The 22,244-nt window shown below is 33.0% G+C and overlaps 2 protein-coding genes across 2 annotated transcripts; one reads left to right on the plus strand and one right to left on the minus strand.

Moving 5' to 3' along the window:
• The first annotated feature begins 4,519 nt into the window (after nt 1-4,519).
• On the plus strand, nt 4,520-8,398 carry LOC125071328 (estradiol 17-beta-dehydrogenase 8). The gene is made up of 7 exons (XM_047681529.1): nt 4,520-4,866; nt 5,095-5,232; nt 5,605-5,798; nt 6,452-6,557; nt 6,978-7,062; nt 7,529-7,644; nt 8,065-8,398. The coding sequence occupies exons 1-7, from the start codon at nt 4,824-4,826 to the stop codon at nt 8,148-8,150; spliced, it is 768 nt and encodes a 255-aa protein (XP_047537485.1). The 5' UTR covers nt 4,520-4,823; the 3' UTR covers nt 8,151-8,398.
• A 1,285-nt stretch (nt 8,399-9,683) lies between these two features.
• Nucleotides 9,684-11,896, minus strand: LOC125072418 (deoxynucleotidyltransferase terminal-interacting protein 2). The gene is made up of 4 exons (XM_047683050.1): nt 11,713-11,896; nt 11,269-11,633; nt 10,304-10,468; nt 9,684-9,945 (listed from the first exon to the last, which is right to left on the minus strand). The coding sequence occupies exons 1-4, from the start codon at nt 11,795-11,797 to the stop codon at nt 9,697-9,699; spliced, it is 864 nt and encodes a 287-aa protein (XP_047539006.1). The 5' UTR covers nt 11,798-11,896; the 3' UTR covers nt 9,684-9,696.
• Nucleotides 11,897-22,244: the final 10,348 nt, after the last annotated feature.

Below are 22,244 nucleotides of genomic sequence, written 5' to 3' on the forward strand. Positions count from 1 at the left end.
TCTTGAGCGTTCGCTATTTCGCTGTAGTTGATTGTAGATGGGCAGGCTATTGCTTCGATTCGGCTTAAGGCGTCTGCGACGATGTTATTTTTACCGCTTATGTGACGTATGTCCGTGGTGAATTCGCTTATGTATAACAGCTGTCTTGTTCGCCGCGGAGTTTCGTTCGATGTCTGCGTCTTGTTCATAGCGAATGTAAGCGGTTTGTGGTCGGTGAATATTATTATTTGTCGTCCTTCGAAGATCTTGCGAAAGTGTTTAACTGCCATGTAGATAGATAGGAGTTCTCGATCATATGTTGAATATTTGTTTTGTGCGTCGGAGAATTTCTTTGAGAAGTAAGCGATAGGTTGCCATTTCTCTTTGATGTATTGTTGTAGGACGGCTCCTGCGGATGTATCGGATGCGTCGCAGGATATCGCAAGAGTAGCTTGATGTGAAGGGTGAGCGAGTAAGGTGGCGTCGGTTATGCTCTTCTTACACGCTTCGAAGGCTTGCGTTGCTTCTTCGGTCCATTGAATGACGGTTTTATCGCGCTTCTTTACGTTGTGTAGGTATGAGTTTAACGGAGCTTGTATTGTAGCTGCGTTCGGTATGTGGTCACGGTAGAAGTTAAGCATACCGAGAAATCTTCTTAATTCTTCTATTGTTTTCGGTTTAGGGTAGTCGATTATTGCTTTTACTTTTTCTTCAGGCGGTTTAATTCCCTCTTTAGAAACGATGTACCCGAGGAATTTGACTTCAGACTGGCCTAGGTTGCATTTGGCGGGGTTGATAGTGATTCCATTCTCTTCGAGTCTTCGTAAAACTGTTCGGAGATGTTCTCGATGTTCGGTTTCATTGTTTGAAGCGATGAGTACGTCGTCGATGAATGGAAACACGTAGTCTAATCCTCGAAGTACTTGATGTATATAAAGCGTTGGAATGTTTGTCCGGCGTTTTTTAATCCGGGACACATTCGGGGAAATTCGAATAAACCCATTGGTGTTATAATAGCGGTTTTCTCGATGTCTTCTTCCCTTACGCTTAGTTGTTGGTATGCTCGGTTGAGATCGATCGTTGAAAATATTGTTTTCCCGCAGAGATGATACGTAAAGTCCTTGACTCGCGGTACCGGATAGCGATCGGGTTTTGTAATCGCGTTGAGTCTTCGGTAATCGCCGCATACTCGTATGTCGCCGTTTTTCTTAGGAACGATGTGCAGTGGCGATGACCATGGGCTTTTACTCGGTCTGCAGAGTCCTTGTTGTATCATGTTTTCGAACTCTTTCTTGACTTTTTCATATCGATGTGGCGGGATCGGTCGAGCGCGACAATGTATAGGCGGGCCTTGTGTCTCGATGTAATGTTCGACGTTAATCTTCGGTTGTAGTTGCATCGCAGTTAGTCGTGTAGTGCCGGGAAACTCTGCTAATATTTCGTGGTAGGCGTTGCGGATATCTATACTGCGGACTGTAGGCGTATCTGTTGATGTTATAGGAGCGTTGATCTTGAGATTTGTGACGGCGTCAATCAATCTTCGATTTTTTAAATCTACGATCAATTGATGGTGGTTTAGAAAATCGGCTCCTAGTATAGGCTTCGACACGTCAGCAACGATGAATTTCCATTTGTATGGACGTCGTAGGTTGAGATCGAGTTCGAGTGTTTTTTCGCCATATGTTGATATTGTCGTGTTGTTCGCAGCGTACAGTTTGAATGGTAACGGCGTTGTTTTCTGGCCTTGTCTTCTTGGTAGAACGGATATGTTAGCCCCAGTATCTACTAAGAAAGATAGTTTCGTCTTCTTGTCTGTTACGAATAGGCGGTATGATGTAGTAGGAACGCCGGATTCCGCCGCAGCCAACGTTCTTTCTAGTTTTCCGATGCTTCTTTTTTATAGCTGCATGGTGTTGTGCAGCGCCTCGCTTGACTACCGAAACGACGGTGGTAGTAACAGTAGGGTGACGATGATTCTTCACGTGTGCGGGATCGGGACGAGCTTCGTTGGCGGGACCGGAAACGTTGACGGTGATAGTTGTATGGCGGTCTTGTATTCGGTCTTGCTTTTAACTCGGCGATTTCGAGAGATAATTTTCGGATTTCGTTTATAAGAAATTGTGTGTCGGTTTGATTGGTTGACATCATCGGCGATTGAATTGTAGATGGTTGCGTGGAGACGGCGGCGACCTCTTGTGTCTGTTCCATCATCTTGTCGGCGAGGAGTGCGAGCTCTTCAAGTGTCGTTTTTGAGCTGAAGGTTTCGCTGACGGCTAGGACAGAACGGACGTGTGCTGGTAGAAGTTTAGTCCACATCATACGCAGCGTTGAGTCCGAGACCTTGTCTCTAGCGAGATTTCGCATGCGTCTGAGTAGCTGTGTGGGTTTTTGATCGCCTAGCTCCATCTCGGCGAGAAGTTTCTGGAACTGACGGCTGTCAGATTCTTCGTAGACGGAGATGAGTCGCTCCTTGATGGCCTGGTATTGCTGTTCCTTCGGGACGTTGAATAGGATATCGGATATTTGTTCGATATCCGCCTTTTCTAATTGTACGAGGACCATCTGTGTGAGTTGAGCCTGGCTCCTCTTCAATTCCTCCGTTGCGGGTTCGAAGCTGAGGTACCACAGCCGTGGGTTTTCGCGCCAGAATGGTGGTATTCGCATTGACAGCGCAATACTCGATACTTCTGGGGTGCTTGCGAGGGCTTGTGGCAGAGCTTGATTGTTGCCTTCCATGGTGTCGAACAGATTCACGTCGGGCAGGGATTCGTCGAGCAGGGATCCGTCGAGCAGGGATTCGTTCCAGCAGAAATTTCCTGTAGGTAGCCGGGCAGAGATTCCTCTTCTTTGATGGTATTCTTGCTTCAGAGTGCTCTTGTCCGGGGTCACCACTTTAGAGGAGAGTTCAGGCTTCTTGAAATATACTCTTGATGAGTGGTCGAATGAATGAATGATTTAATCGAAAATTGCACCGGTATATATACAAAAATTGCAAAATCAATTAGCCAATTAAAAAACAGTATACAAAAACAATAAGTAACAAAAGAGGCGGGAGATGTCGTTCCGTCCTGCTCGCGCACGCTGACGTCACGAGCTGACGACGCCGAGCTGCGCGCGCATCATGCTAGTTCGCATACCCGCGACACCGTAGCTATAAATTACGCTCCGGCACGTCGCGCCGGCCATTTTGTTCGAGCGCCGCGCGGAGAAGGACGACTGCACCGAAGATCGCCGTGTCGACTCGCCATGTGTTGTGAAGTGAAGTTCTTGAAGTGTTGAAGAAAGATGAAGATGCTTGAAGAGATATGAAGATAAACGAATCCAAAAACAGTTCTTATCAGAGCTATCTTGCGTGCCGTTTCTTGTTTCAATCGAACATGACGTAATAATAAAAACAGTCCTTTTCGGGACTAATCTTGTTTCAACGACGAAATATAAGCACGGTGCGAAAAACAGTCCTTTTCGGGACTAATCTTGTTTCAACGACGAAATATAAACGCGGTGCGCAAAACAGTCCTTTTCGGGACTAATCTTGTTTCAACGACGGCGTCTTACAAAGTGCTGCTACAGATAAAATAAAATTACAAGCTTTCAATTATAATAAAATTCATAAAAAACAAAAGTAATTATAGCTTATGTTCTGTATATTCATATATATGAATATACAGAACATATATACTATACATATGTATAGTAGATAACTAAGTAATCAATTTTTACTAATTTATGTTTTTAGTAATGTCAGTAACCATATAAATGATTTTCACAATTGGACAATGTATGGTGCGCTGGACAACACGATTTTAAGTAACGCGAAGGTTGTCGCCGAAATGTACCTTATGGGTTGTTATGTCAGTGCCTGCATATGCGTTAAAAAATAGCAGTAATTTAAACTACAGCACGATTTAAAAATAGTGCAGTAAAATAACGCGCGACAAAATCGTGATGCGCGCAGTCACTTATGGATCTGATTAAAATGAAAAATATTAAGATATAAAGTGGCCAATTTGTTGAAGAAATGTATTAGCTTTTAATTTCTGACCATTTTATAATTGTTAAAATCAACTTTTGATTGTGTTCATTAATGTTATGCATAACGAAAAATACTGAACAATAAAAAACATATTCTACCTTTTTTACAATTGTTTATATTCATTCAGTCAACAAGTAAAAGGTCTACTAAACCAGAAAACACAATGTGATACATTTCTTACCAATTTTTGTTTTTCTGTTTTAGTAAATCTTTTACGCAATCTCCCTCGAAGTAAATTAAAAATAATCGGAGGGTAAGGGTAAGACATTCACGAATCACGATGAGGTAATGTGCAGTGTCGTTAAACAAATATATACATAATATATATATGTATATATATTTGTTTTACTGAGAAAAGTTAAACTTATATAAATATAATTTTTGCTAATTACATAATTAAAAGGTAATTTGAAATATTTTTTTTATTTTTTAGGTATTACATTTTTTGAACGTATGTAAAATGTCACTGTCATAAATTTTATTTTATCTACTTCTCGTAGTGTTTACTGTAAACTTACATATTATGTACAGTAAAACTTGGTTGCAATATATTAAATTTGTAATCAAATAACATATGTATTTGGAAATGACATAAGTGCGATAATTCTTTGTACGACAAGTTTTCATGTTGTATGTTTCTGAACATTTTTAATGAGTTTCAGCTTGCTGTTAACTAGGGGGCAAAGAGCACTTTTACGATCCTTATACTATTTAGAGGTTATTTGTGATAAATAAAATTGATTAGAATATTTCTTATGTAATAAGAGATATCTTATATTGAAAAGTACGTGCCATTGAATATTTTTGAAAAATGGTCAAGGGTCTTGTGTCTGGAAGACTCGCGCTTGTTACAGGCAAGTAAATAATAGGTATTTTAAATTGCACAAATAAGATTACATGACACAAAATAATGCCATATTAGATTTATTACTTTTCCATATTTAATTCCAATTATTATATTCAAAAGTTTATGCAATATAGAAAAAAAATCCTAGTTTTTAACTGTTCTGTAATAAGAAGCTGACAAGAAGATTCTTGTATTTTGACTCAGAAAGTTTATGAGATACATTTTTTAATTCCAGGTGCTGGGTCTGGTATTGGCCGAGCTGCATGTCAAGTGCTATCTAGAGAGGGTGCTACAGTTATAGCTGCAGATAAAAATTATGATGCAGCATTGGAAACTATTAAGAAATATACTGCACTGGCCTCTGGTTCAAATGGTAAATATTTTAATTAGAATCATTAATATTGTAGAACATTTTTTACATTATGATACGCCAAATCTATCTGGGTTAAAATTAATATTGTTGTTTAAGAAGTTCTACTGTCTGGATTGTGTTTTGATCAAATAACATCAGGTGGCCCATTTTGGGGTCAACTTAAAATTCATTAATAAATCAATTTAAACACAATATGCTCTATTTTCAAATATATTTAGAATTTACTTATTTATTTCAGTCAGTTTTGGATGTGTTATAGAAATTTTTGACTCTCATAAATATTTACTTACCAAAATATTGTAGGGAGGGGTTTGCTATATTATAGCTAAGAATTTTTAAACTGTTTTTCTCTTTTTATTCTTGTTCCACCAGCAACTGGAGATCACACTGCTCTGGAATTAGATGTGTCAGATCCAAAATCAGTGCAGAGTCTATTACAAGCTATTCTAAAGGAATACAAGACACCACCAAGAATAGTTGTAAATTCAGCAGGTATTACAAGAGACAATTGGTTGCTGAAACTCTCGGAAGAAGATTATGACAGTGTACTTAATGTGAACTTAAAGGTAAACAATTTTAACTTGATTGATTTCTTTGTGTTTTTGTATAATAATACCAAGTCCAAAAGGGAATGACTTGTAGGACATGTTGACGAATTAGGAGATGATCGAATAGTAAATACAATTGAATGTTAACCAAAGATTGGTGCCTCAAACCCGGGCAAGTACCACTGAATTTTCATATAGGTATATGAAAATTTTTGTGCTTATAATTCATCTCATGCTTGCCTTGTAGGAAAACTTATTGTAAAAACCTGGATGGATCAGAGCATCATCAAATTTACTAGCTATAACTTAAAAAATAGATAGTTTAATATTTTTTTTTTTTACAATTAATTTTTAATTTACACTACATATTTGTAAATATTAAATATGCTTAAAATTCCTTTCATTGTAATTTATGAACCTGCATCTAAACAGTGTAATTATTAGTAACATTCATCTTACTCACAATCTAGGTTAGCCTGAAGTAATCTTTTACAATATTTATATGTTTCTTAGAACATAATTAGTACAAAAGTATATAACATATATTGTCAACAAACTATCCTATTCGAATCACAGGAACATTGTCAAAAAGCAATTTTAAAAAATTGATCACTGTCAATCAATACGAATATTTAAGGATAATAAAAGTGTTTATTTATATTTTGTTCCAGGGAACCTTTCTTGTGATGCAGACATTTGCAAAGGCAATGACTGAGGCTTCAATAGCGGGATCAATCATAAATATATCAAGTATTGTTGGAAAGTATGGAAACATAGGTAAATTTATGGAATATTTATTATATCAAAGTTTTTTATCTACACATATTATATGTTATACTTCAGTATATTCGAAAATAAGTTATAATGTTAGCCTACCCAAACAGGCTTTGTGCAAGCTTGTTTGGGTAGGTATTTGAATACATTACTATACTAAAACCAAGCAGCAATACCTAGTGTTGTTCCGGTTTGAAGAGATGGCGGCCCATTGCCAGTGAGAGAGATGGGTTTCTTATCTATTTTCAATTTTAAGAAAAAATTTTCAAATGTTCAATCCTAATCCATTTAACCCATCATTACTTGCTTATACTTATCTGTTACTGTTTATTTGCTTAATAAAATTAAATAATAGAAATATTAAGTTTATTATTAAAGTAGGTTAAGGTTTTAATTATTGAGTGACTATATTTTATTTTATAGGTCAATCCAACTATTCAGCGAGTAAAGCTGGGGTGGTTGCCATGACACAAACCGCTGCTAAAGAGCTAGGAAAGTTTAATGTAAGGTAAGAACAAGATAAATATTGCAGTAATTTTTTTTTTTTTATTATTATAACTTTGAACACTGATATGAGTAAAAGTTCAACTAGTAAGTTAATGAGGTTGGTTTAGTTAAAAAAGGTATCTTATGTACTGTTATAATGAAGCAAAATTCTAAAGCTAAACATAAAAGCTGAGAGCACATCGAATTCTAATTATTTTTTTTCATTGCAATAAGGTATAAATTATTTTTATATAATATCATTATCTGTATTAATAAAATGCACCCTTGCAAAGCCGCGGTGGGGCGCTTCTAAACAATATAATAATACTTTAATTATATAACTTGCTTATTTATTTGTTACACAAAATGTATTTATGGTTTTAAAATTACCCATAAATTGTAATCCAATAGGAGACTTAATTAATAGTATTTAATAATTACTTTAATCTTATAAGTCAAGTTAATAAATTTAATCATTTTTTTTACAGAGTAAATGCAATTCTGCCAGGTTTCATAGATACTCCAATCGTTAAAACGGTACCAGATAAAGTTATGCACAATATGCTGAAACTTGTGCCTTTGGGGAGACTCGGTGAACCTACTGGTTAGTAAAGATAATGTTAAAAACCATTTATATACTAGTCCCTTGCTTATAAATACAATTTATCAGGAATTGTATACTTTAGTGCAATTTTTTTGCCTTCTTTGAATAGACTAATTAGAAATATAAATAAGAGATATAGAAATTGTTATATAGTGTAGGCAGATAATACTTTATCAGTTACATAATGCATAACATTTATATAGTGAGTTTAAAGGACATAGTAAATGTTCCACTGCTGAAATTTTCAATTTATACATGTAGGATTTTGTACAATGTATTCCTTTATCACAGGCATAAGATGAATTTTAAGCGCATAAAATTTAATCTTATTGTTTATAGGACTAAACGGCTTAAAGCTTAGTAGTGTGGCATTTACAGTCAGTATTACGTTTCTTTTAATTTTTTTTATTTATATTTCAGAGGTTGCCGAAGTCATAACGTTTTTAGGTTCAGATAAAAGTTCTTTCATAAGCGGTGCAGCGATCGACATCACAGGTGGATTCTAAAAAGAAAGCATTATTTATGAAGAAAATTATATCTATTACCCGCTCGTTTCGTTGGGCATTAAATAAAAAAGGGGGAAAGGTCAAAGGAATTCTAAAAAACAAAGTCAAAGTTATTGACGATTCTGATTTGATTGGTCATATTTATATATGCTTATGTTCAGTTATTTTCACGTGATTGATGCTCAAATAAAAATCATTCATTATATATACAAAAGAACTATATTCAACTATTACACATCATTTAGACACTGTTACTTGGGTTTAGTAGTATTAAACAAAAGATGATAAGCTGTACGATCTATTGAGCTATCAATATGAATATTAAATAGACCTTATGCAAGCATATTTAAGAATCCATTTTATTTGACATTTTGAAATTAAATCAATTTTGTAAGTTACAATTTGTTTTAAATTTGCATCCAGAGGAGCTTTTTTAACCCTAAACATTTATTCCTTTAGACAAGTAATTATATTTAATAAGTAATTTTTTGTACACGTGTTTTGAAATGTTTTCTCAAGTTGGAACCAATTTTACATATACAGTATATATTATACAATGTTTACATAGTTTTGGATCAATATGATATTATCTATTTTAAAATATAATACTAAATATATATAATGGAATTGTAAATTTGTGACTTATTTTTTTGTACTTTTGATAATTTTCTGATATATATATCATGTTAATAAAGACTGCTTTACTGTTGTTGATATGTTGCTTATACTTATTTACCTGGATTGTCATTTCACTTTATCGTGGGTTTGGAAACCAGTATATTGACTGTTTCGTTGGTCAAGTGGCTAGATATAAGGCCGCAGGTCCCGACGACCTGGATTCAAACCCAGGTTGGGCTGATAAAATCTATTAAGTTTTTCTATCGAAAAATTACACACTGCCGTGCCTCGGACCGCACGTAAAGCCGTTGGCTCTACGCTTGAACTCGTGACGGATTTTCCGTGCCATTGGACTGTAATGTCTTGATTATTTCCCGCCGTGCCAGAAATCGGCTAGGACGACATCATTTGGTTGCAAGGCTTTGTGCTAGCCCATCTGGATATATACTCATTGATCACATATTCTACCTGAATAGATTTACAGCTTCCATGGGAGTGTTTAAAAAATTCGCTTAATTGCTTTCTTGGAGTTCAAGTTTATTCTATACAAAATTTGATTTTAATATGAATTTAATATCAATATCAGTTTAGGGACGCAGCAATGAGCATGTGATTAGAGCATACCTTTTTAGAAACATTAAATTGTTGATTTTCATAAGTATAACAAGCAGCCGGATGAAACCAGTGTTCTGGCGATCTCCCCTGACCAGTTTTTTAAGCGCACCGGTGGTCTCAAACTTAACCAAGGGGGCCGGGTTTTTGGCACACCCGAAGATTTTAAAGCACTGATGCTGTCTTTTATAAGAATAGTATTTTATACAAAAAATGTTAAAAACAGTTTTCACCTTTTTTTATTTAATTTTATTTATAAACTATGTGTAGTAGAAATTGGGACAGTAGAAGAAAAAAAGTATATAATAGAAAAACTTTATTTAGGTGTATTTTTCGCTTTCAATTTATTACTTTTTAAAGCTGCTTTATTTTTCTGTCTTTTATCCTTCATGAAGGTTTTATATTCAGTTTTTCTCTTTTCATCAATGATTTCCTTGTACTTCTTTTTATTGTACTTCTGGAACTGAGCATCTGCTAGTAGCTCATCTACCATAGTTCTTTTCCTTTGTTTTCTTGTTAATCTTTCATTTACATGATCCACTGCGGAGTCCATTATTCGACCAACCTGTAAGGAGATTTAAGATACAAATATATTAATAATACATTTTACTAAAGCTTCAATTTGAACTATAGTTTGTGCATCTGATTACTACTATTTTTTTTATTCATATATTTTGTTAATCTATAAATTACGTGCATCTAAAAATCTATATGTAACATTTGAATATAAATATTTATAGGTAAATAAGTGCCGATTAAACAACACAGTATAACACATGTCTTTTCTGCAATCTTATAAAATGTAAAAATAATCTTAAGTTCTAAGGTCAGGTTCTTTAATATTGAAATGCTTTTCAAAAGACAAAAAACCTATTATTCTTACAATTATTTGGAGCATTTTGTAATATCATAGATATCCTTACCTGGAAATACTTGGGTAGAACTTCCATATCATTCTTTTTATAGAAGTGTTTGGGGTCTAATGCAGATCTCATTTTCAGTACTTGAAGATCATTCTTAAGTTCCTCGCTAATTTCCGGAGCTTTCATATTAAACCATCCAGGTCCTTTTGTTTTCTCCCTTTGTCTCTATAAAATATACAGTTCATGTTGAATATAATTGAATGCAAATAAGCATGCATTATATCTCATTATTGTGTTCATATTATACTTAAATACAATTACGTAATCAAGTAGAACTATCAGAAAAATTATGTTATTCATTGTATTAAAATTTGATTTAATTTATTATATTATAATCATACAAATTTCACATTAAATGAATAATTCTGTTATTTGAAATATGCGAGACAATGTTGTTAAAATTTAAATTTTATTGAATAGTATTTTTTTTTTCTTCAATAACAGTAAAGAAACTACATCTCATGCAATTAAATAATAATAATAATTAATTTTTGTGTGTTAAAATTTAGTATTGCTTGTGTGGGTACACAAGCAATACTAAATTTTCAATGTTCTTAATTTGTGTTATTGTGTTTGAACATTATGAGGATGCATGTGTCGGATCAAAATTTGCAATATGTGTATCAACCAACACACATTGGAGAAGCATGCTGGAATAAGTACCAGACATTCTCCAGAAAAAGATTCGTCCTTAGCCCAGCAACGGCACTATTACAAGTATTGTGGAAAGCTTCAGATCAAATTAAATAATCTTTCTTGTAGACACTATGTTAAAATAATTAAGATTAAAAAAGTTACTTAAGATGTACACAGGGGATCATTTGAAGGTCATCTTCAAAATGGAATGAAAGCAACAACATCATGTGTAAATATCAGGTGAATAGTGAATAGTAAAAAATGTTTAAATATAAATAAATTGCAAAACTGTAATGTAAGGTAGATTGGTTTCATTAAGTGTTATTTACCTTGCGCATAGCCTTTAATCTTTTCTCACTGACATTGTATTTTGGCAATCTATGCGCTTTCTCTATTCCCGGTTGGAAGACGGACTTTTTCATTTCTTTATCAACATCTACACCACCAAGATTGGATTTCAGCTTGCCAGTTTCCTTGTCCAGCTGGTCAAAGCGAAACAATTGCTTTTTTTTCTTTTGTTTCAATGCTACCATGTTTGTCCAGCCCATTTCCTCGTAGAATTCGTCGAATTGGTTGTCTATTTTTAAGCCTTTTAATTTATTTTGAACCTCATCTTCGGCATCTTGTTCCGCATCTAACTCTTGCTTTGTTTTCTCGAATAAATCTAAGATAGCTTCGATTTTCTTGTCTGTTTCTGAAATTATTTACAATAAAGAGTAATATTAACTTGATATTTAATTCCAAAATATAAAGCAATCATTAGGAATACTAACCTACAAAGAGTTTATCTTTCTTGTCCAGTAATTCATTTTTTTCCTGGAGTTCATCATCACCTACAGTATCTATGATGAAATCCATATTGATTTTTATTTAATATAAAACAAATTCGTTAAATTAACTATCCATTTATTTTTATAAACAACGGATAAATAAGACACATGTGACAACTGACGTCTGTCACTCTGTTGTCTAGTTTGATCAGTTATGTCAAAATCAAATGGTATTATTGACATTGTCAAATTTGATAACTTTGCCATTAGCCAAAAAAAAAACAAACTAATTTAATAAATAATAAAGTAATTCATCCATTATATCACATTATATCACATTACTCCATAAATAATATTTGTACGGATTTGTAGTAGTTTAAGCTTTTTTCCGTGAAAAGTATCCACATAATGTTTATAAAAATGATAGGTAAAATTGTAATAAAATTAAGGCATGAAATTACAGGTCATGTACCTTTACGTACAATACCCTGTACAAGTTAATATCTTGATTTTCTTGACAGACGAGCTAAATAGAAAATATCTAGTAGTTAAAAAAATAACATTTTAAAATACTTGTAACTGTGACGAGATGGTGTAGGTGTATTATGTGTGAAATACTTTATTGCATTATGCTATATAAATTATTGCGTAATTTACATCTGTCAAAAGGATCAAGCTAAGTTGTACAGGGTATAGCTGTATAAATTGGTTTGTGTAGTATCAAAATTTTATTTTGATGAAATATGCCCATCTCATAATCATTATAAGTATCTATATAGAGTGCATGCAAAAAAACAATACACAATCTTGATTGTAGAAGGAATACAGGTGAAACGACGTACGTCCGTCTCACATAAGTACGTGAGTACTTATTTTCAGTATGTTGGATTGTTTGACGTTTATAGCTAGGTACCGCTCTGCTTCTTACGGTCGTAATATAATGTTATATTGCCTCAATAAACTCGTTGTTTTAAGTAAAGATTTTTGTGAATCCGACTAGTATTTACTTAAGATTAGCACGTTCAAACATATAATTTTTTTTTTTTTTTCATATTAATTAGTATCAGACAACTTTTATATTTAAATATTTATCCTTCCTACTCGTATCTATTAAATAACTCTTTAAAAACAAACAAAACAAACTTCTTGAAATTTGTTCTAAAGAGTCATTTCATAGCTCTATGTAATATTTTTTATGTTTGTGTTGTTTCAGGTTAAATAAATTATAAATATATATATTGACCTTACATAGCATTGTAGACTTCAAAGTAGATAGCGCCTGAGCGATCAAAACCGTCAAGGGCTATTCAGGAAGCTCGCGACAATAACGACCCTCCCCGGGGAACTTCTCGAGAGCTCCCTGATGCCTTTAAAATGAACACCGTACTTAAACGCAAAATGTATACTTTCTTGCTTAATACTTTGAACCTTGCGAGTGACGAAGTGTTGTCGTCTTGCAAGCTTTTATATTTCGCGAAACATTGTTATTCCTTAGTATCTCTGTACTTTTGTAATTTATTTTTAATGAATTTAATGAAACAAATATTGCATTTGTAATTTTATATTTATATAAAACTAAAAAAAAAAAAACTATAAAAACAAAAAAAATAATCACGGAAAATAGCCTGTAATGCCTCATTGTTTTTTCTATATATATAGAAATTATTCAAGCTCGTTGCTCGAATGTGGTTTAAATGTCCCATTGCTGGGTAAAGTTCCATTTCCCTTTGAGGAGAAGGTTTGGAGCATATTCCACCACGCTGCTCGAATGGATGTTGGTGAACTGTGATTAATACTATCCAGAAATCCTTAATATTAAGAGTCCTTAAAATTAATATTACAACTATTTGAACAAAGTGAGGTCATTATGAAAGGTCAATTATTATCTACAGTTCTATTCTACGTGACAATTGTTCTCTGTGGGTAGTTTTGGGTTAGCACGGCGATTACATTAAAGGTTAGTAGGGCGAGCCATAGAACCGCTTTCATCATCAATCAGACGATTTGCCGTGAGAGGAACTTAGAAATGAAGCTTGATGAAGGTTTAACGTGAGCGTTGGATTTATGTACACCTATATTTTTAATGTTAAATTTTTTATAAATTTAATTTAAAGATTTGTCTTAATTAAATATTCTATATTTGACTATATGTACGATAGTTTCTTTATTCCACCATAAAAATTTAATGCCTAAACAGTAAACACATTTGGACGTATAAGATACCGATATCATCTTTACTTTATTTAAAAAAAAAAAAACAGTGTGGCGTAGTGGATGTGTATTTAAATTATTAATGCAACAACATGTCACTCACAAGCATAATTTTTTCAAAATGTTGGCAGTGCTGAATTATTTCTATAGTTGTTTCAATTCTGGGTAGAACAAGATTCTAAATTTGAATTTCCATTCTATGTATCATTACATTAGTAAATACATCTAATAATTTTTTTACATGTACAAAAATTAAAGCTTAGCTGTATACATAAAATGGGATATAATATCCCAACTTCCATAGATTGGGATATTATATCCGATTGGGACACTGAGAAATTGAGTCTATCTTGTAACATTTTAAAATTAATATAAATATAACCAAAATGCTAAATTCAGCCACGACAAATTATTCATTGACATCTCGAAAGAAAATTTCCGAAAAAGGATTATTCAATTTTTTAAGTGGTTTTTGGGATATGTCAATCCACGTCTGGCCAAATCATTAATGTAGAGTTTGTATGATATCAAGGATATCAGATGGTCGGGTATTTATTATTATTAGCCTTATTTCTGAGTTACTATATAAAAAAAAGTTTAAACCTACCGAGTAAGATAGGTCACACAGGCAAGACACGGAAAACCTAAGGATATAAAAAAATATATAGGTCAATAAAATAAAATACAATAAATTGTAAAAAATAATAAAATATGAAATTTGAAACCTGCCGCGTCCTCGTCGATAGTTCGGGCTAACGCTTTTAGTGTAGAATTACCGTAGTCCAGAGCGTAAAACAAAAAATGATAGCTAAAATAAAAAAAACAAGAATAATTGCCACGGATCAAATTTTGATAGTATTTTTTTCAATTCTCTCTTTACGTAAGCAAAAGCTGCACATTTAAATCGATACCCTTTCGGAACAACAGCCAAAACATGATGTTCTTTTTAATTTAGATTTATTTTTATGCATTCGCTTCGACCGTGTGAGTGACGTTACAGAATTTCTGTTTATTTATTTGACAATAAAATGTTTTTGTCTTTCCATTTTTCCGTAATGTACGAGTTTAGTGTACGAGACAAATGTACGAGTTTGTCTCGCACTTTACCATGTTTTTATTACTGTTCAACCGTTAAACATCGCTTATATTATACATATATTAATAGACATAGGAGCTGTAAGAAGTACATTGCCAATGCCATCAACTATGAAAACCGGACAACAATACAATGTCTTGCAGTTTGGCGGTAGAATATATGATGAGTGGGTGGTACCTATTCAGACAGGCTTGCTCAAAGTCCAAGTCAAGATAAAACCGCTATTAAGTTCGTTCCATGACAAGTATCTAGTCTGTATGTGTGTGCTAACGATATTCCGAAACAGCAAGTACATATGTATGTTGACCCTACCCATGATTAAATACTAGTAGATTATATCAGTGATAGAAATAAACATACAGGGATTATCCGAACTAATATTATAAATGCGAAACGTTCTTACGTCTCAATACTCAACCGATTTTTATGCAATTTTATGAGCTAAACGGTTTGACAGCTTGTTTTTGGTGAGAGTCACCAATATTTGGAATGACCTGCCTGGGTCTATTTTTTCTGATAAGTTGAACTCTGGAGCCTTTAAGAGTAGAGTGTACAGGTTTCTTTTGGACGGGCGTGTACCACATTCGTCTTCATCTACACTTTCCATCAGGTGAGATGGAAGACAGGAAGGATATAGGGTAACTCACACCTCCTCTGGCCATCACACGCGAGCGAAGCCGTGGACGGAAACTAATTACAATATAATGTATATTTAATTTAATATATGAACTGTTCTCGTCTGAGTTATTTTATCAGAATATGAAATACATTAAAAAGCGATCGTGTCTCCTTAATAAATTGAGATGTTTCTAAATTGAAAGCAAATCTTTTAATTAAGTTAAACCCTCAGATAAGGGGATGTCTAATTAAAAGCAAAACGTTGTTGTTTTCTATGTAAATTAATTCCAATCTCGTGAATAACTTGGTTTTCTTAATTTATTTGGTATAACAATTTGTAATCGTTACTGTGATGCTGATGGATTTCTTTTTGGAGACTTAAATTAGTCTTACAGATATAATTATATTAGAATAGAATACAACTCTAGCGCCGTGCTGCAGTCGTTTCAGTCTAAATTAAATATTTCTTCTAGCTTTTATGACGCTAGTAGGGTTTCTTCATCAAAACAATTATTTACTGGATTTTATAGGTTATCATTTTAAAAAAAAAATATTCTGACAGATTCGGATCGGAACCATAGAAGCTAATTTAGCTACAACTCTTACTCGAAATAAACTAATTACTAAGATAAGCAAATGTAGACATCTCGCTTGAAGATATATATCTAAAGATTTTATTTGTAAATATTCGTGTCGTATTCCAAATTATTTTTTTGTCTCATTTACCATTGGGATATGTGGACCTAGTAGTAGTAGTGTACAAAGCTTCATTAAAAGCAAAAGCCGCCTTGTTGCCTCTAGTTTTGTCAGGAGGGAAGGTTCATTTTTGCCCAGAGGATGGATTCAACGGAGGAATGCTGTTAGCATTCTTACCACCATTCCACGCGGTTAAGATTTACACAGTAGCTATTTTAAATTAATTTATTATATACAGTTAAATATATTAAACACTGTAGCTATTGTGTTTACTAAATAATATATTATAAAAATTAAAGATAAGTCATATGTCAGCATAATTCGTAAACACCATTAGCTGAATGGATAAACATCTTTTGTAAGCTAATGGAATGGAAATTTGAGAAATTTCTTAAAGTATTGTAACGATGGTGATTAAGTAGAAAAGGATAAAAGAAAATTAATTTACAAGATCATACAGGTATTGTATTTCTTTTACATTTTATAAAGCCGTTTATGATTATAAATGACCTCCAGTGAAGGTGACTTTTGGTTTTTGGTTCTCTCTAAAAGAGATAATACTGAAAACATTTATTAAACTTTATTAACTTATTTATTACTTTAATTTATTCAAAACTACTAACACGTGTTTACTTCAAAATTAAGTATTTTTTTAGAGTAAGGTAAAGTCCAAATACTATTTTTTAAAGCAATCTTTCCGATAAACTATGGTAATTCGTATGCCCCACATCTTTCTTCTCAAGCATATATTCCAACATCTTGTCAAGTATCTATCTCACTGTACTTGTGTCTGTACCTAATTGTGTCTTAAAAGGCTCATAAGTTAATTAGATAAGGATTTTGTTTGAATATATCTAACTAAATTTATCATTGATATACATTTTGACATTTATAAAATAAAATGGAAAAATTTAAATAATATTTTGGCGATGTATTGATTTACAACAATAAAAAGAGGACGATAGCTATCGGTTGACTTTGTAATTAATTAATTCATTCGTCTGACACTCAGAATACAATAAAGTCGGATTTATTATTGTCCAATATGATGGAAAAGAGTAATAAATTAATATACGCAGATGATCACTTCGTTTATCTTTGTGACGAAAAAATTAAATTTATAGCTTTGGAACCGTCCGGAGCAACAAGTGTCTCCGCGAATACGTTGATATAAAATCTACATATAAAAAATCCGGCCGTCGCCGTCGTCGTGAAATTATAAACTAACATAATTTAAATCAAAATATTCTTTATTCCAGTAGGCTCATAACAGCGCTCTTGAATCGTCATTGAGTGTAAAGCTACCACCGGTTCGGAAAGTAGATTCTACCGAGAAGAACCGGCAAGAAACTCTGATACTCTTTTCCACCATTTTAATTACAGAGTATTTAAAGTACAATTAATTTTACATATCCTGTCTGTTAATCAAGAAGTCAATAATAATAGCATAAACTTTCAAAATAATCGTAATAATCATAGTATTCAAATAACCATATCTTTATATCATTGAACAGAAGGACAATTAAATACTTGATATTATTTAAAATAAAGTTCCAATATATCCAGCGTATTTTCTTTATTATTTTTTACTTCCTCAACTTCAAACTGCTGGCATCAGAATAACCTTGGAAATGTATCGAGCGGTTAGGGCCGCGACATTGACCTATTTGTACCCATAACTAGGGCTGTGAACTTAGGAAAATATCGTAATATTTTGCGGTTATTTATAGTACTCATTAATTAAAAATATTGTGCTATAATTTGAAGTTATTATTTTGTTATTTATTTAATTTATAATATTAGGTATAATTACAAGAATATACATGTTAAAAAATAATGTTATTATTATAAATAGGTAATTTTCTACTATGCCACAGATAATGCATGCATGCATGCATGCATGCATTCTTGTAATGTGGATTCTGTCGATTAGAATGATTATTATTTTTTGGGATTAATAGACTTCGATAACACTTTACTGACACCATGTTTCATTGGTAAGGTTTTAAATCAAAATCAAAATATACTTTATTCAAGTAAACTTTTACAAGCACTTTTGAATCGTCATTTAACAAACTATATTAAGTAAAGCTACCACGGGTTCTGAATGTAGATTCTACCGAGAAGAACCGGCAAGAAACTCAGTAGTTACTCTTTTTAAACATCTAAAAATACAGTCATGTTAGTTAAATACAATTATATATGTATGTTACATCCTGCCTGGAAGTCAACAAGCATTAACTCCACGCTTTTTTATCATTTATATAATCTTGTGTCGAATAATATGCCTTCTTTACCAATGTATTTTTTTACAAATGATTTGAATTTATGAAACGGCAAAGTTAAAAATATTTGCGGAATTTTATTATAGAACAAATACCTGGCCCCAAGAATGATTTATTGACTGCGGAGTACTTTAACATGAGATGAGATTAACTTTCACTAGAGATGGCATCGTTGTATTGACTTAAATATTATTGAACCATAGGTAGGGCAAGGTCTATCAGGTTTTCCGAATTACATAGAAAATAAATAATTTAAAAACTCTATGAATCTACTGATTTTTAAATAGCAGGTGCGGTTAGAGAAACTTAAAAATTAAAGATAAAAAATTTCATCCTAAACATTCATCCAGAGATACAGACGTCTCCGTTTTAATATTATGTATAATGGATTTCTATTTGTTTCATAATTTCATTCATAATATTATACTTATTCATTTCTCGTATAAATAGGCACAGGGCCGGACCGTAAGTTTAGGGGGCCCTTGTTTTTTTTTTTTTTTCTCGCTGGAAAAACGCTTTACGCGCTTCCCCCACGTGATGGTAAGTGGGGGGTGTGTGGGACTCCCCGGAGCCCTGGACGCGGAGTGCGACACCCAGGTACGCCGGGTTTACCCACTAAACCAGCTAAACCAGCGGTACCCTCTCCGTCTTTCGGCGAGCGCCACGGGATCGCTTACGCATGCTACCGTGACGCCCTGACGGTCGGCCTCCAACACCTAGAAGGGGTTCTCAGGGTACTGAGACCCTGTCCCTGCGACGCCTATTGAGGCGGGGGGAGAAGGTGCGCGTAGCGCTTCTTCCTCCTCAAGTTTAGGGGGCCCTGGGCTAACACTACTTAGTGGCCCACCTAAGAAATATCTGAACGTAGACTTGAATTAAATTAATTGAATGCGTTTGATTATTGTTTGCAGGACTCGCAGGGCTGCTAACCATACGATCTGTTTCATTTAATAGTTATGGATTCTTTCGCATTCTCGAGTATTTTTGACTTTGACTTGATTTATTTATTTATTTATTTATTTAGCTGGGGCTCCCTTGACTCCAAGGGGCCCTGGGCTGAAGCCCAAAAAGCCGTATGTTAGATCCGGCCCTGAATAGGCGATTATTAAATACGATACACTCCCCGCAATTCGTTGGCTACAATCAGCCATAATCAATCCTTATTTATATGCATTATATTATATAACGTGATCTAAGGCGATAGAGCTCTATGCTGAAATGTAGATCAAATTATTTTTGCACCTAACGTACTGAAAAACCCACGTAGTTCGCTTCCCATAATAGCTTTCGTCAGATTCTTTGAAGTGCTTAATCTCGTTAGATCTCCCGACCAACCGGTGGCGGAGGCAATATGAGTTAACTTAGAGCTATGTTTACCTGATATGAATTATTCTGTACTTTAAGTTAATTGCTAAAACCCACACGCAAGCCATCGTGTTATGTTATGCTATATAAAAACGACGGTTAAAACGTTTATTCAAATCGAAATTGATATTGTTATTTATTCAATTTATTTATTACTACCACGACTTCGTGCGCGTTGTTTGAATTTAAGCTATTTGGATATTGTAGCGTGATTTTATTTTTATTCTATATATAATTCTAAAATAAAAGTACTCCTTATTACATCCGCTATCTGTCAGTGAAAGTCCCGTCGAAATCGGTTCAGCCGTTCCAGAGATTAGCCGGAACAAACAGACAGACAGACAGAAAAAAACTGTCAAAAATGTTATTTTGGTATATGTACCGTATATACATACATATGCATTTAGTAAAAATTGGTTATTTTTATATTACAAACAGACACTCCAATTTTATTATATGTATAGATTGAATACATTTTTACATTGTGCTGGATTTCTTAAATATGTAGTAAAAGTCACTTTTGGATTTAAGTTATTGCTCAATATAATGGATATCCAGAGTATGAAGAGTTAACAATACATATATAGATTTACTAGGTGGTATACAGACAGATATTCTATCAGATTTTTTACCGCCAAATAGAAATACTAAGTATTGTTATGTTTTGGTTTGAAGGACGAGCCAGTGTAAATACCACTTACCGTAAGGTGGCTCATTTGTTCACCCGCTTCCCTATGTTATAAAAACGAAAGAAGATATAAATTAAAAAAAAAAAAAACAATATTAGTTTAAAAATGTTTATGTGTGCGTGATGTCTACTATTTTTTTAACGTCAGTTTTTTGTAAATAGTTTATGAAAGTTTTATCAACACCTCATTTAGAAATCTTAATTTGAAGAGCATCATGACGCCCCTCGCTAAGTGAACCGGCTGGTAACCCTATCGTTAACTCTAAAACTGTCTCGAGTTAAGGGTGAAGGGCATTATAACCCATTACGGATCTTGAAATATTTTCACTTTTAGAAATATATTTTCTTTTTATGAATTTAAAAGGAAAAATTTAAAGACATTATTACCATCAACTTATAAATGTTTCGTTATATACTATGTGTATGTGTATGTCTACAGTAATATATAATAATTTGAAATCTCTTTATTCAATATGATTAATAATAAGTAATATCTAATAATTTTTATTCCTTACAAATTATTCGTAAAATATAACGTTGAAACTGAGACAATTGTGTGTAAGTCAAACATGAGAATGGACCTAGATATCGTTTTAAAACTAAAACGTAAGCGAGTTTTCCCCTACCACTGGTAAATATTTTGTGAGAAAGACTTGTCATAAAGCAAATTGCGTGTACGAATAACATTCGATTGTGTCATTTGTCTCCTAAGAAAATGTTACAATAATAAATGTCAATTATAATAAAAGTACGTTATAATAATAATAATATCCTTTTTATATTCAACTTGTTCCCGCCTGTTCAGTTTGACTGGTGCCCAGTTCTGTATCCCTGACGAAGTGTAATCAAAATTCCATGATAAACGATTGAGCAGTTAAGACGTGAAATTGTAACAAAAAAATAAATTAAAATATGGTAAGACCCTAATTGAATACCATGATACAAAAAACTAAATAAAAGTTGACCCTAAAAAAAAATATTATTTTTCAACGATCTATAATTGTGGATAGGTCTCGATCGGATCTAGTACGAAATTGTTATAGAGAAGTAATTTTTCTTTTTAATGTCAAAAGGTGTGTTTTTATCTATCTATATTATTTTCATTATTCTTATTTTATTATTAAATTACAATATTATCTATCTATATTTTTATACTAATATTATATAGAGAGGTAAAATTTGTTTGTTTGTATGTTGAGGGTAATATCAGGAACTGAAGATACAATTCTAAAAAAAAAAAAACGTTGATAGAAAGGTACATTATATTTGAAGGGTATAAATTATATTTATATCATATAATTTTCTTTATTAATAAATTGCGCCCGAGCGAAGCCGAAGCAGGTCGCTAGTCTATCAATTTAAAAACTATAGCACGTTATTATAATGACCTTCCTATCGAAATGTACATTTGGTTTATTTTTCTGACTGTTGTCGGTGCGGGTCTGTTATCGATCTAACTTTTCGATTTAGTTTTATTTAGTTTGATCTACGATGTACATATGTATATTATACACATATATATTTCAAATGTTATGTTACGTTTTTGTTGATTGATTGAATCCAGATTTGGGTTTTT

This window comes from Vanessa atalanta, chromosome 2 (assembly GCF_905147765.1).
Source record: "Vanessa atalanta chromosome 2, ilVanAtal1.2, whole genome shotgun sequence".
Classification (NCBI taxonomy): Eukaryota; Metazoa; Arthropoda; class Insecta; order Lepidoptera; family Nymphalidae; genus Vanessa; species Vanessa atalanta.

Coding starts and splice junctions, on each gene's coding strand:
- LOC125072418 (XM_047683050.1), bottom strand. CDS start 11,797: ATGGATTTCATCATAGATACTGTAGGTGATGATGAACTCCAGGAAAAA. Junction 11,634..11,712: donor GAAAGATAAACTCTTTGTAG/GTTAGTATTCCT, acceptor AAATAATTTCAG/AAACAGACAAGAAAATCGAA. Junction 9,946..10,303: donor TTCTACCCAAGTATTTCCAG/GTAAGGATATCT, acceptor ATCTCCTTACAG/GTTGGTCGAATAATGGACTC.
- LOC125071328 (XM_047681529.1), top strand. CDS start 4,824: ATGGTCAAGGGTCTTGTGTCTGGAAGACTCGCGCTTGTTACAG. Junction 4,867..5,094: donor AAGACTCGCGCTTGTTACAG/GCAAGTAAATAA, acceptor TTTTAATTCCAG/GTGCTGGGTCTGGTATTGGC. Junction 6,558..6,977: donor TGGAAAGTATGGAAACATAG/GTAAATTTATGG, acceptor TTTATTTTATAG/GTCAATCCAACTATTCAGCG.